The sequence below is a fragment of the Maylandia zebra genome, linkage group LG17 (assembly GCF_041146795.1).
Source record: "Maylandia zebra isolate NMK-2024a linkage group LG17, Mzebra_GT3a, whole genome shotgun sequence".
NCBI lineage: Eukaryota > Metazoa > Chordata > Actinopteri > Cichliformes > Cichlidae > Maylandia > Maylandia zebra.
The window spans coordinates 27,913,999-27,929,225 of NC_135183.1; the positions used below are offsets into that span (position 1 = coordinate 27,913,999).

Genomic DNA, 15,227 nt, shown 5'->3' on the forward strand with positions numbered 1-15,227 from the left:
ATGCCAGAGTAGATTTGAAAATGCATTTACTGAGAAAGCAGAGAATACACCTGTGGTCATGGATGTACCTGGAAAATTTAATAATGTTGATGGGTGAATGTAAAGGGTTAGGGTGAAAACTCCTGAATTCAACAATCAAAAGGTGTTGCCCATTACTTTTGTCTTTACAGTGCATCTTCTTTTTAGTATTGTACACAATCGAAAATGTAAGACTTCCTCAAGTCTTGTCACTGTGACATTGCCAGAGGAGTCTTACTGTGATAAAACAGCAAAGTCTTATAATATTGGTATGTTTTATGCTCCTGGTGCTTGGTCCTTGTGTGACTCTGTCTTTTGCTATGGATTCCCTAATGATAAACTCTTCCTTAGACTACAAAAGAGGATTTGAATGATTCAAAATCAATCTGTACTTTTACAAAAACTGTGAACTTATTAACATTACCAGAATTTCTGAATTGAGAATATGGACTGCTATTAATTGAAGTCACAATTATGACTAAACTACATGTAATTTGAAAAATTGAGATATATTGCAATATTTCTGTTTGGTTAGCAGTGGTTTCCTTCATGTTGTTTTTCTATTAATACCTTTTTGTTGTTTTTCTTACAGTGGAGGCATGAACAAACATTTTAGCAAGTTGTAGAGATTTCAAAAGCTGTTACCCTTGAGTTTTTTTATCACTTTTTTCAGTATTGCAGGTTGTGTTTGTGGTGTGATCTTAGCATCATGTCTACTTCAACTGAGAAAAGCATCAGTCCAGTCTGCCATTAGTGGATAATTTGTCCTGTTTCCTACTGATTAAAACCACGGTCTTTTCTAGTCTGTCAACTTATGCAAATGCCTAATTCGTCCTGTAAGATCTCTGTTGAGATAGCACACTGATCTGTTACAGCAGGCTCTGTCAAAACTAAACAGTCTTTGTGTTCCTTTATTTGCAGGAAGGGGCATTAATTGTAACCCATGAGTCCTAGTAGTTTCAGGAGAAATGACGACAACAACACTTCCTATACTCAAGTATTGTATATAAATGCCCAGTGTACATAAAATAAAAGACATAAAAGGTTGTACTTTTATACATTTTTTGCAACTATTGTTTGCAACTGTTAATTTGACATTTAAAATGCCACTATTTATTTTTACAGGAACCAGGAATTTCCTATGTAAAGTATAAAAAAAGAGAAGAAACACTTGCAAGTGCATATGTTTTACAACAATTATTTAATGACTACTTTGCCTATTTCCCATCCCGAGTTGTGCCAGATTTGCATGCATTTGACTGTAAGATGATTTCCCTTTAGTGGAAATTTTGTGTTCCTTTGACTCACCACCAAATAGTCACATAGTTGCAGGTCTAAGCCCCATTGCAAGCTGGGCTGCTTACCTGGGAAGTAACGAGCCAGTCCTGTGGCAGAGCCAAACACTTGCCAGAGGAGAGAGGGATCTTCCTCTTTGTTCTTCCGGAAAACATCCTCCAAGGCTTCTGTCCAGTTTAACTCATTCAGAATGATGGTAGCTGAAAAACACACACACATGGACAAACACATAGAAATAAAGATGAAATGAGTCATACTTGTGCAAAAGTATAAAATCATAAAAATCACACAAGCACAAAATGTCAAGATGTTTCAGAAAGTATTTACTCTCAAAAAAAGCAATTCTGGAAAAAAAACCTCACTTGAAAGTCAGATATACACACACACTTGGATTTGGCAGTATTAGTCTACTGACACTAACGGCAAAGAGGAAGCTTCCTCACTGATGTTCAAAGTGATGTCTGGCTTCTTCAGTGAGATTTATATTTTAGTTTTTTGCTCTAAAAACATTTTCTATAGCGGGGGAGCAAAAAAAGAGGTAAACAAAGACAGGAGAGACATGAAGGTAAAAAAAGGAAAGTATGATTCAATTTGGTATTTCTGGAATAAGAAAAAATCTTCCAGGTACTCACTGACTGGACATGCATTGTTTTGTTTACCTGTTGGTCTACAGAAGCTCACGCTGGCTTAAATCCCAGACAATGTTTTTAGATACAAAGAAATCACAGTCTTCCTGGAAGCGTAGGCTACTTGTTGAAATGACTCATACTTGTGTGGCCTATGCAGATGCCTCCAACAAAGTGAGATTGTTCTAAGAGCAACTGAATTAAAAGAGGAAAAAAACATCAACATAAAAAAGGGGGCAGCCAGGAGATAAAGGCTTTGCTGAGGCAGTCGTGTTAACAGTTAGGCTGTCTGCTAAAATGTAAGAAAGGTTAGAGTGATGTACCTGTAACTCTGAAACTTAATTCTAAACTAAATGAGCATTTTCAGCTTTTATGGAGTCAAATCAGGACATACACAAACTCACATAAAGACACATAATAATGTCAGTTGAAGCAGGCAAAGACGGAGGATCTTATAGCAAATCTTATATAAGGTGCTCTATTTGACTCTCTTCAACCTGCCTGCAGTTGCTGGCAGTCTATGAGCCACTTTCCAATTACATATATTTCTATATGTATAAAAAAATCTAGAACTCCTTGCCTTCCTCACAAAAGCCTGTTTTACTCAGCCCTGTAATTCTTTGTACCACAAAGAGGGAGTTTGGGGTACTTTGGTACTATAGTGTAATGTGTGTGTCCCAGTGATAAGTGGCCCTTAATGGATTACTCCTGCTGGTTTCTCCACTACGACTAACAAGAAGTCTCAGGATAAGACGCACTGTTATGCCCTCACGCTGCTCATACTGTACACTGGAATAACAGGGAAAGAGCATCTTTATTATTTCATTCAATTCACTGCCACAGGATACATGATCTGTGCGAATGTCAATACATAATGACAAAATGAATCCCTCACAAAGAGAGCAGCTCCTCGCTCACTACGCATGTTTTTTTCCCTAGCTGCATCTTATACAATTGACAAACTCATTATAGTCTCCTCTAGGAATATGGATGCAGACACACATATCGCAAACAATTGAGCTCACACAACCCACATGGGCAGATTAGGCACCACTGACAAGCCCTTAGCAACAACACTGTAGTATTGCAGGGCTGTGTCCTTTAATCTCAGCTATAGACTGGAACAAATTACAGTAAACAGATCCATCTCAGTGCTGACGTGTCAACAGAAGGCTTGAGGTCAAAAGGGTCAGAGGAAGAAATGAGAAGCATCAAAGCAAAAATGCAAACTCTGGAAAGCTCTATTAGTCAGGTGGAGATACTGAGATTTGCTATCCTGTGGTGTGTTTGCATCCACTGCCATTCACAAGAACTGTATTATGATATAAACTCCTCTCTCCTGTTTAGCTCTCTTGATTATATACAATTTGATCCAGTGAAAACTTTATAAAATGCATAATAAAAGCGCTCTGAGCTCAGAAATTGGTATGGGACTTATTTGTATGCCACCAGACTTTTGCTACACTGGAAAAAACTACCAGTCCTTGTTGTAGATAATTAATTACTGACCGATCAGATAATAATTAATTCAGAAAGGATGCTTTGACAACAACCATGGCAGCCTCATAAATCACACGATTCAAATTCAAACATGGGAGATAAAAAGTGTGAGAGAGTGGGAGATAAAAAAAATTAATGATTCTTGGTCCAGAGAAGTTATGGGAACTGATTATGGAAAAGATAATTGAAAGTATTCACTTTGTGGTGGGTAGATGCCTCCAATAACACATCAAGCAGGATTCTGGCATAGACTGATGAGTGAGGGTGTTGGCTTCAGGACGAACAGAGAAAGCGACAAGGTGCAATGCCAAGCGATGCCCTGCAGTGTTCCCCTGTCATCAGCTAGCTGGTGGCTCAAACTGCCTATGTGTTTCAGAATAATTACACATTGGGGACTGATGTGGTGAGAACCTGCAATCATCATATCAGAAGGGGGCCCTCCAGTCCCTGCCACTCACAACTGATTGTGACATAAGCACAAACGCATCCCTTTTGCAGCAATTCACACATCATTGGCATCATCGCTGTGCGAGGCAAAGCAGGATCGGACCCGAAATGCAGGACTTGGGAGCAGGACTAAGCTAGAAAGCAGCTTCACTGCTGAGTTTACAGGTCATCAGATAAACAAATGCAGCTACTCAAGATTACTTAAACAGAAGGCAGACAGACTCCAAACAGACGGCTCACCCAGCTAGAGGGGATAAGAGAACGACATGACAGGGAACAGAGGGCGATAGAGGACTTAAATGCACACATGAGCTGGGGGACAGGTGCAAGTGAAGAGATTCAATTAACGAGCAAGAGGGGAAGTAGAGATGGACCGATCTGATATTACGTATCGGTATCGGTCCGATACTGACCTAAATTACTGGATCGGATATCGGAGAAAAATAAAAAATGTAATCCGATCCATTAAATATCACGAAAGCACCTCACAAAACTTGCAACACGCCGTAACTCACCTCAGAACGTTAGCACGTCGGAGCAGTATGCATCACGTGATAGAGCGGCTGTGGCATGCGGGACCTGTCGGTGGTCTGGATAGCATGTGGAGCTTCGCTAGCAACCCGGCATTTCATCTCCGACAAAGTTATCCCCGAGAGAAGTAAAGCAAGTGTGTAAGTCCATCTCTGAATGTTTGTAAAGCATTCCTGCGTTAAGCTTAACAAGCGACTGCCTCTCGCTCTCCGGCTGCTACTTCAATCGTGAAACTGCTTAATGATCAGCTGATCGGCTTTTCTGTCACGAGTCCGTCTCTCTTGTTTGTTTTTGCCCCACTTTGCACCAGAAAGAGGAAACCAGCGGATGAACAACAGCAGCACGTTTAAGCTTGATAAGCTGTTGTTAGAATTTATTTAATATTACTTTCTACTTGAGGATCTTTTTCTATGTAGCTGACGTAACTGTGCAGGGGCGGATCTAGCAAAGTTTAGCCAGGGGGGCCGATAGGGCATGAACAGGGAAAAGGGGGCACAAAGACATACTTTTCTTTCTTACTCTCATTTAAAATGTCTAGCTTTTAATAAATAATTATCTGACACCCAAAGTTTTAATTTGATGTAAAATGAATAGAAGTCAATTACTGTATATAGTGACTATTAAGTCTAATATATATACCCTAGTAAGCTATAGTACTTTTTACTTTGGGATGGTACCATCTGTGCTGTCTGCAATTTTGTTGAAGAAAGATGCTGAATCTATTTAATATTTCTTGAAAAATAATTGATTTCTGTGCATTTTTTTCACACTTCATCAAATTAAGGTTGATTACGTCGATTAAGCATCATGAGGTGGAGCGTGAGGGGTGGTTCCCTATTTTTTATTTATTTATTTTTGTTGTTGCTGGGAGTTGGAACCCTATTAGTTAGGTTGCTTAATATTTACGCTAAGTACTCTTTAAAATACCAGAATAGTGAGGATGGTGTAGGTCTAAGTTTATTAGATTGATCAGTATTGCTGAACTATGAAATATTTTTTTTGTATACAGGTATAACAGAATAGCTTTAGTGTAGTTGTTGTTTTAAACTTGAGTATGAACTTGCAGACTTGCAAAATGCAGCAAGATATTTTAAAAAACAGTTTTGTTGATTAAAAAACACTATATCGGATTCATATCGGTATCGGCAGATATCCAAATTTATGATATCGGTATCGGTATCGGACATAAAAAAGTGGTATCGTGCCATCTCTAAGGGGAAGCAAAACTGAGCACAGCACACAAGACAAGCGGTTGTCAAAATAAAACAAGAAACTGACACTGAGACTAAAACACATGAACCAGAGTACACAGACCAAGGATGAAACTGGACAAACACGGAAAACATAACAGAAACACAGACGAGGCAAGGGGAACCTAGGAGGATAGGAAAAACTTGTGGATAACTAACAAAGAAAACTATGAATACCAATCAAAATGAAAACACAACCTAACCAAAGCAAAGGTAATACTTAGACTGAAAACTACAAAGTTAAATAGGAAACATCAAACACAAAACTCTATTCAAAACAGAAAACTCTGGGTACAAAACCCAGGATGTATTTTTCTTGATAATATAACAATATTGAAGAAGAAACTACACAGAACAACTGAACAATGTACAGTTAATATTAAAGAAGCACACACTGGCCCTGACTTTTCTGACTTCACTGATTGTACCTCTCCAATGACCAATCCTGCTAATCAGTGGCTCCACCCTGTTGCTGCCTCAATTAAATGGAGCATGGATGTCGTGCTCCATCAGTCTAATGTGAGCAGTTTTCTCCTCCTATGCTTCTTGTCATTAAGAGCTCTCTACTACTAAGAGAAATGTTTGTAAACCATAATCTGATTTGTTTTCCACTCTGCCATTATCTCTGATTTAGTTCCATGTAGCCTTACCGGCCACACTACACACAGGCTCACACTTAGTTGTTAAACCAAACTAGAAATAGAGGTGTTCCTCTGTGGTCTGATTTGGGCAGGAAGTTTAACTGTTTTGGTTTACTGGCGTTTTTTTTGTAATTTATGTAGTAAGCTGGTTTCATTCTCTTGGTTTGGCATGTAAAGAAGAAAGCTTTCACAAGGCTCTTTCAGCCCTGTGAAAAATTAAGAACACCCCATGATTTAATAGCTTGTAGAACCCCTTCAAGCACCAATAACTTTCAAGCAATCATTTTCTGTATGGCTTCCATCCATCTCTCACATTGATGTTGAGGAATTTTGTCCCACTCTTTTTAAACACTGACATTTGCAGACATTAATTTATGCACTATCTTTAGGTCCCACCACAGCATTTCAATCAGGTTGTGCATACTTTGTAACCGGACTGCACACGTTTGTCACATGACTGTTTCCAATGATTTTTGTTATCCTGTTTTGTCACAGTGCTTTACTTTAGCAGTAAGTAACCCTACTTTAACAACTGGTTTTACTGGTTATTTGCTGCTCTTGTGTACCATCTCTGAGCTGCGACGCCACAGCCACTCCATATGATTTGTAAAGATCCTGCTGATTGTGTTGATAAACCTACTCCATTCTAATCTATTTAGCTGTGATGCTTGAATCAAAGAACTGGCCAGACTATCTCCATCTTGTCCTTGCCATTGCAATCAGATGACGTGATCAAAGAAAGAGACAAAAAAAGAAAATGACTGTGCATAAGTCTCACTTCGAATCAAGTGGATGAGTTTTGAAAAAGATGGTGGTTTGTGGACCAGATGGATAACACACTTGAGTAAATACTAAGTAAAATTACTCTCTGTACACATTACATTTATGTATAAGCATAACCTGACCTGGGACCACAGATACAAGAAAGATGGAATCTGCAGGAAAAACATTTTGAGATTGTGAAGAAAGAAACCCCCACACACCAATGTCTGTCTCCTTGTTTTCTTAGGAGTTTTCAAGAAAAGGTGAAATGGGATTAAAAGAAAGAAACTTTCTCAGTTTGGCTACTCATTTGGGGGAGAATCCAAAAGGTATGCTCCTATCAGCTGATTAAAAAAAACAAAATCACAGGAAGGCATCCAACTTGTCGCAAGGACACAATTTAAAGCTGCAGTAATGTAATGACTGTGAGATGGGAAGAAAGATGAAGGAAGGATACGCACACAGAGATAGACAGAGATGAAAATGAAGATACCTCAAAGTTTGGCTGCCAGCATCGTAAATAAATTAGGACGTGCATCAAGTGGCACAAGAGTGCAAAAAGAAAAGAAAATCAGTTCATGTGCTGTGAGCTTTGCCAAAGGGGCTGTAACTATAACACACACACACGCAAACACGGTGTCACAGTATCCCAGCATGTCAGAGAGTTTGTGTGTCTGGGGCTGACAGGTGCCACACAGTGTTGATGCAAACGGGCATCAGACGAGCCTCGGATCTCCTGCCAAGGCCGCAATGCTCTCTTCTCATCTCTTCTCATCGCATTCATGCCAGTCTGCTTAATGAGAGAGGAGACATGCATACACATGATCCATATACAGTAGAGTAGGTGCATATGATGTGACACACACACATATGCACACAGCCCTCACACCCAAAGTGTTTCTTCCTCTCTTTCTCCTTACGACACACACACACACACACACACACACACACACACACACACACACACACACACACACACACACACACACACACACACACACACACATACAAACCTAGCCTTTTCTGGTAAGCATGCACACACACACACACGTAAACATGATAATGAATCCCAGTCTGACCACCCACATTGGAGCAGTGGGTGGAATGGATACCAATCAGTAAGACTAATGCAGAGGAGAAAGACGGTAGCGCATTTGTCTCCTCACAGCACACTATTAATATGCCTAATATAATAGAGCGAGGGATGGGGAAGAGAGGATAGAGTGATAGAGGGTGGGGTGAAGGGAATGAGAGCAAAGTACTGAGGAAGACAGAAAAAAACAGAGCTAAGAAGGTACACACAAAGGCATGAAAAAGGAACTAAAGCATAAAGTAAAGAGAAAGGAAAAAGAAAAAGAGGAAGTGATGGGAAGATGTAGCGGTTGTGGAGAAAGTCTACTGCAATTAAAGGGTCGGATGATGCATCGCTCCTTTAGCATCAGTATAGCCACAAGGACGCCAGCCTTGTCTAGACAAAGTCCCCTAATCAAGTTACCAATCCTTCCTCCATACAACGAGATAGAACATCGGGGCGTGGCTAAGTGTGTGTGTCTCCTCCTACACACACACGCACACCCAAAGACACACAGATATTGCCATAGCAACGCTGACAGTACTACCCAGAAGGAGAGGCAGCAATGTGGCAGCCTGTCCTTGGAGATAGAAAGCAACAGCACTAGCACAGCTTTATTACTGCGCTAACAGGGACTCTGCCCAGACCCCACCCTCCATCTCCTGCTCCTATAATGGTAAAAGTTATTTTTTTTAGCTGTATTTTACTGAAAATCGCTGAAAATATTACCTTAAATGCAATCGGTAACGCAGTCTATTAGGTCAGGTTTTTAATTTAGAAACGAAAATTAACATTCACAGATTTGTACTTTTCCTCACCAGTTCTTTGCTGGTGTTAGTAACAACAACAGTGTGGAGTCAGTTCTATCTCAATTGAGAACCAGCCCACAATTCAACAGGTTTAAGGGCCATTGATTATGTAATACAATAAGCAGAGTTAGCAGAGTAGCTTTCAAGTCACACTAACATTAACATGAAAGTAATTTAGGGTTTTATGGTCCCGCTAGAAATAGACAGAAGGACAGACGCCCATGAATACTGTAATGAAGCAAAAAACAGTTGAACGAATCACACTAAGAACAATCCCCTCCTACCACGCAGGCCCCCTACCCGTCTCTGTCCTTTCATCGTCATAACTGCGGCTTGTAAAAATAACTGAGTGCATTTGCCCATTTGGCTATGACAAAAATGTCTGCACAGTCAGAGGCCCGTCACTGTGCACATTTATAGTCCAATATGTTGACTGACTCGCTGTATAAGGGCATTAAAGTCATGTGACTAAGTCCACCGAATTTAGCCACGGGCCCACAGAGAAGATCATCACTGGAATTGATAATGAATGTTTCTGCACCAACGCCTGGATTAGAAAAAGTTAGTTAAATGTTCTGATAAATGTTACTATCATGTGTAGTTTAATGTAGTTTGTAATGAAGTTGTGACACATTACTGTAACGTGATATGTTAAGCTGCAGTCAGTGATGAAGTGTGACTATGAAAAGCTTTTCTAAAGCTTGAACTGAAATAGTAGAGTTCATTCAGATTATTATGGTGAGGCAATTATGACCTTTAATTCACTGTTAGTTTCTCAAATTACAAGCTTCCCTTTATGTTGTCTGCCCTCTTAATTCTAAATGTCCTAATATAGTATATAGTTTCTATATCGCATATAATCTATATGCATGCATATCTACCAGCAAGGACATTTAATGCAAGTATTTCTATGCACATGTACGTACAGGCATGCTTATAGCTATATATTTGTGTGAACCAGTGTCCAGTCATTATACTCACACGGTAGATGCCCATTTTGTATTTGACACTGTAAGGTCCTAGTAGATCAAACGTCAGTTATATAGCTCTGAAAAAGTTTATAGCTAAACTTGTTACATTTAATTACAGCAAGCTAAATTTAGTATGATCAATGACCCGACCATTCTGTTTTCCGACTCTGTGCTGGGGGCTTCAAATTGGCCTGGGTAATCCTCTGGTGCACTTTTGAAGAAAGAATTCAAGTGTTTTGCAAATTTTGCAAAAATAGTGCCATGATTCGTCATGTAGAACGGCCACAATAAAATGACGTACAAGCAGAGTGCAACGGCCAGCGCAACACAAAATTTGGGGCCTTCGCTCTAGGCAGCGCATGCCGCGTCCTATGGGAAAGGGCCTTTAATCCGACGAATGATAAGAAGTGTGCTTTTGCATAGGCACACTTAATAATTCTATGGTGTGAACATTAGAGTAAATAAAGACCCTTGGACAAAGATACTAAAAGATTACTGATAAACATGGTCAAATAGCTGTGAACAGCTTCAGGCAAATACAAAGCATCCTGCCAAAGGCCAATATACAGACCTTCTATGCAACTGTTGAGAGGTCAGTGGGGCCATCGTGGACATGAGGGAAAGGAGCAGCTGGTGACCAGGGTAAAGTGGGAGCTACAGACTGCTGACCACTGGGAGGATGGCATTTGGGTTATATATAGACTGGAATGGTTTAGCCTTAACGTGGAACTGTCTACACAGTGCAGACAGCACTGGAAGGCTGAGGTCACATCCTGAGTACTGTAAATAGTACATATTGTGACGAAAGGTAAAGAGAGAGAGAGAAAGCGTGTGTGTTTTTTTTAACTTACACCCTTCATATATATCCGTTGGGATGTGGACGGCAGTTGTGTTGTAGGAGACGTCTCGTTTGAAGTCTGGGTCAAAACTGAAATCCTCGGGAATGTATGGGATCCTCTTCTTCTCCTTTCCATCTTTCTTCCCTTCTGTATCTGACTCGCTTTCTATCCCACTAAGCTACACATGAAAATAAAGAAGAATAGCAGAATTTGATATTTTAAAATCGCATGGAAAACATTTTTGGCTTTATGTGTGTACACTGTAAAATTACTGCATAGTACGTGTAGTATCTTCATGTAATGGATAATGTATGCTAAATGTTATGCAGTGATAGATAAATGCCAGTATCTAGATAGAAGTAGATAGAAAGGGGAGAGTCAAACAGAGAGTGACATTAGTGTGCAGTGGGTGTGTGGTTGTTTCCCACTGGGGCTGTGGAGAGGAATTAGATGTCGAAATCTGTTTATCAAAGCAGACAAATGATGTCCAAGGCCAGGAGAGGCATTAAATGCGTGATGCACTAAACATGAACTGGCCCTAATCCATAAAAAAAAAACCCTGTCTCATAAACACAAGTCAAATATTAGTACAAGCACAAAACAGCTTTTGTGGCATGCACAAATTTGTACTAACAGAGATTTATTTGCATAAATTTTAAAGTGTTACAGTTCTTAAAGGCTACAATGAAAACTCAAATCAGTTTTTCCCCATTGTAACAATGCAACAATGCTGCTTGATGTGGATGGCTTGTAGGATTTTACTGGAGAATTGGCATCACATCAAATTGCTCAAGTTGTACTTACGCCGTCTTTGGCATTGTAGTAATTGATTTTCTCGACCTGCAAAAACACCAAAACAGGAAAATATCAATAACGCATGACAAGAAATACACAAACTCTTACACAAACAAAGCATCTAATGCTGGTCCAAATCTTAAAGGTGTTTTACCAAGATTACCCTCACAGATGGCCATGCTTAAAAGGGTGTGGTGTTTCCTTATTGCTCCCAGTCTTGCCACATTGTGCACTACCTGGAGTACACACTGGTATATGTCAGTGCAGTGTAAAACTAAGTGTACAAGCAGCTAACAAGTTGACCTGTCACTGACAGCAGCAGAAAGTGTGTATTTCAGTGACCAAAACAGAAAAGGTTTATCATCAGGAGAGCATGAATGTCCTAATTCTACACGTAGCACGAAGAGCGAAAGATTTCAATTAAAAAATTAAGGTTCCTATCCTAATTCCTGTTACCACTGGGATTCCATTCTGCAACGATGGGTCACTGGAGGCTAATCACCAAATAGCTTAATAAAATTCCGTATCTCAATAAATCATGTTCAACCTCAAAAGAAAAAAGAAAAGAAAAGAAAAGAAACAGAAAGCAGATGAACAAAACTTTAAAAAAAAAAAATGCTAAAGCTAGTCTCAAAAACCATAACAGGGCATCTGAATCTCTCAGTTTAACATTGCACCTGCTACTTTTCCCTGCAATCCAAGTGAGTTTGCGTCTGATACTGAGCAGCAGTGAAGTAAGTGGTGTTGTTTTGCTCTTACACTGCTGGGCTTGCTGTCGGTACATGGGCTAGCAGAGTGATAACAAGCTAGCCTAGCTGTTGACGTAAGAATGCCCCGGAGCCACAGAGATGGTTCACTGATTCCAACCACCTGCATACCACCTCTGAAGTGGCACGCCAACAGGACAGCAACTGCTCCTGCCACTAACACTGCTGTGTTAGCTTAAAGAGTTTGTAATTATCTCACACACAAGTGATTTAGCAGGGCAAACTGTGCCAAACACAAACATCTGCTCTCCATTTTTCTGCTTTGACTGCTCCAATATACCAGAAAACTTATGAGATCAACTATATATGCAATGTGTGCCACAACACACCCATACACACAAGTTAATAACAGCAGACTGTCTCATGATGTTTTGTGTCAGGTGACGTTAGTGCAGACAATTTGCACATTAAGGTCACACCATCATACCTCCCAAAGGAGAAAACTGTGTGCAAGAACACTTAATGTGTGAGACAGGCAAAGGAGATGAAGGGAGCGTAAGAACCAAAAAGTGAATACATACATAACAAACGTGTATGTTGTGTGTATGATCTATCTTATCTGAATATGCATATGCTTATTAATGTATTGCATCTCATTTCACACAGATACACCTGCAGTTCATTTTTACATTTTTAAACACCAAATGACTCATTTAATGTGCTATCCACTTAGAAAAAACTTGAACATCATCTGTTCCCACCAGTTATGGTGCTTTCCATCACTACTTTCTGTCAACAGTCATAAAAGGCGACCTTTGTTTTCTCAGGTAGGTCGTAAAGCATTATATTTACATTTTAAGCAGCATAACATTTGGGACTTTAATCCTACTCTTACATGAAGTATATCAATGCGATAAGTGAATACCAAATGCAAACACAAACAACAGCAAAAGGATTAAAAATGATTATGATGCACTGACACATGCAAATGTGCTGTTCTTACTGCAGCTGGCACTGGCTTTCAAGTGTCAGCAGGAAGAGGTGTCCAGCATTACTGACCCAGTTATCAAAGGTGACAGACAGAGAAGACACAGGCACATACACACACAAACATACACCACTCACAATGCTCCACTTGCTATTTCAATAAATGTACTATTATCACATTAAGATGATATTTTTCATGTCTTAGTATGGTGGCAACAGTCATGGTAAAAGTACACTCTCTGTCAATTCTTTGCGCATCAGGACATATCGCACCATGTCATCATTTATTTAACAAAAATTAAGTAAAAAAGACGAAATGCAGAAGCAGTGTGTAAAAAGAATACACCTGGTCTGGAACATTTAGGTGTGTTATTGTAACAAAATGCCAAGAAGAAGCCATGAAGACATTTGCTTATAATGCACAGCACCTTGTTTGGTGAGAACCAAAGCTCATCAGCACAAACAGCTCATACCGACTGCCAAGCACGGGTGATGATTTGGGCAGTCACTAAGTCAACCATGAACTCCTCAGCATACCAAACTATTTCAGAGTCAAATGGCAATCTGTCCAGTGGCTTAAAGCTCGGCAGGACAATGATCCCAAGCAAAAGAATGGCTGAAAAACAAAAGAATCAAGGTGTTGCAATAGCCCAGTCAAAGCACAGACCTCATCTCATTTTAAAATGTTGGGACCTTAACAGAGTTGTGAATACATCTATGCCCACAAACCTCAATGAACTGAAGCAAACTTGTGATGAAGAGTAGACCAAAACTCCTCCACACAAAGTCATACAAAAAACGATTAATTTATAGCTTTAGCAACTTTAGCTGCTAATGCTAAAACTGCTAAAGTAGCTCTTAGCATCTATTGTGTATTTGGTGTTTCCACAGGATTCCTCTGCATTTTGGCTTCGTTTTTGTTAAATAGATAACAGCATGGTGTATTATGTGTTTTTGTTATGTTACTGGACTTGGTATAGACAAGATCATTTTTATTATGTCCTGAAAGGCACAAATCATAGAATTGACAGACAACTGACTGATTATACAATATGAAAACACACATCCTAAGTTATACTTTATAGTAATATTACAAATAATAGTCTTACTGAGTCCAAAGGGAAGACATGAATGATATACACAGAATCTGGACAGAGTATTATATTAACCTCTTGTTAATGCTAAAGAATCCTAAACACAGACAAGTACACTAAAGAGCCACAGGTTCACATAGGGATAAGCTGTTTCAGTTGAATTGGGCTGAGGTGTATGAAACTATCACCTTTTGTTTACCGCATAACAATTGCAATGCATGATGTTTGTACAGTGAATACATTTAGATGCAATAAACTCTGCATGACTCTTAGCTTTTATATTTTATATTTCTTTGGTTAATTTGTTCAAGAATCCCTGTCACATTATCTCCAGAATAATTACATTTGCTAGCCAAACATAAAGGGCGAAAAGGATATCGAACTCAGTGAGTAATATAATAAATAAATCAAAACCCAGAGATCCATATCTCGCTGTCTATTTTCAAAGCACAAGAAAGTATGCACGGCATTGAATAATCTTTAAATATAATGTTGAATAATGTTTAAGCTGATTTTTCCTCCAAATCTCCCCCACTATAAAACGTACAAAGAAGGTCATTTTTTATGTGTAAATCGGCTGGAGGAGATAAAATTTATCATTTCCGTTTATTATGAAAAAGTTAGATCTAAAACACTGGGCTTGCTTTCAGGCAAAGCAATTCAATGAGTAAACACTCTTCTTATTATATGCTGTAAGTAATACTAAGATTACTGGAGAGCAATCGCTGTGTGCGTGTGAGTGTGCACCTATTCATCATAACTACCTTGGTAGTTTCCGGTAGTTTACACAAACTCTTACACAAACAAAGCATCTAATGCTGGTCCAAATCTTAAAGGTGTTTTACCAAGATTACCCTCACAGATGGCCATGCTTAAAAGGGT

The 15,227-nt window shown here is 39.3% G+C and overlaps 1 protein-coding gene and 1 long non-coding RNA gene across 3 annotated transcripts in view; one reads left to right on the forward strand and one right to left on the reverse strand.

The window, feature by feature from the left end:
• cacna2d1a (calcium channel, voltage-dependent, alpha 2/delta subunit 1a) overlaps positions 1–15,227 on the reverse strand; it is a 100,451-nt gene that overhangs the window by 45,797 nt on the left and 39,427 nt on the right. For both annotated transcript variants that reach the window (XM_076876103.1, XM_076876104.1), the window contains exons 5-7: positions 11,567–11,602; positions 10,775–10,940; positions 1,383–1,514 (exon numbers count right to left, since the gene is read on the reverse strand). In XM_076876103.1, coding sequence (XP_076732218.1) covers positions 1,383–1,514; positions 10,775–10,940; positions 11,567–11,602 — 334 coding nt within the window. The remainder of the gene's footprint in view (positions 1–1,382; positions 1,515–10,774; positions 10,941–11,566; positions 11,603–15,227) is intronic.
• LOC143413304 (uncharacterized) overlaps positions 8,696–15,227 on the forward strand; it is a 40,386-nt gene continuing 33,854 nt past the window's right edge. The window contains exons 1-2 of the long non-coding RNA XR_013093934.1: positions 8,696–8,819; positions 13,273–13,336. This is a non-coding gene — a long non-coding RNA (uncharacterized LOC143413304). The remainder of the gene's footprint in view (positions 8,820–13,272; positions 13,337–15,227) is intronic.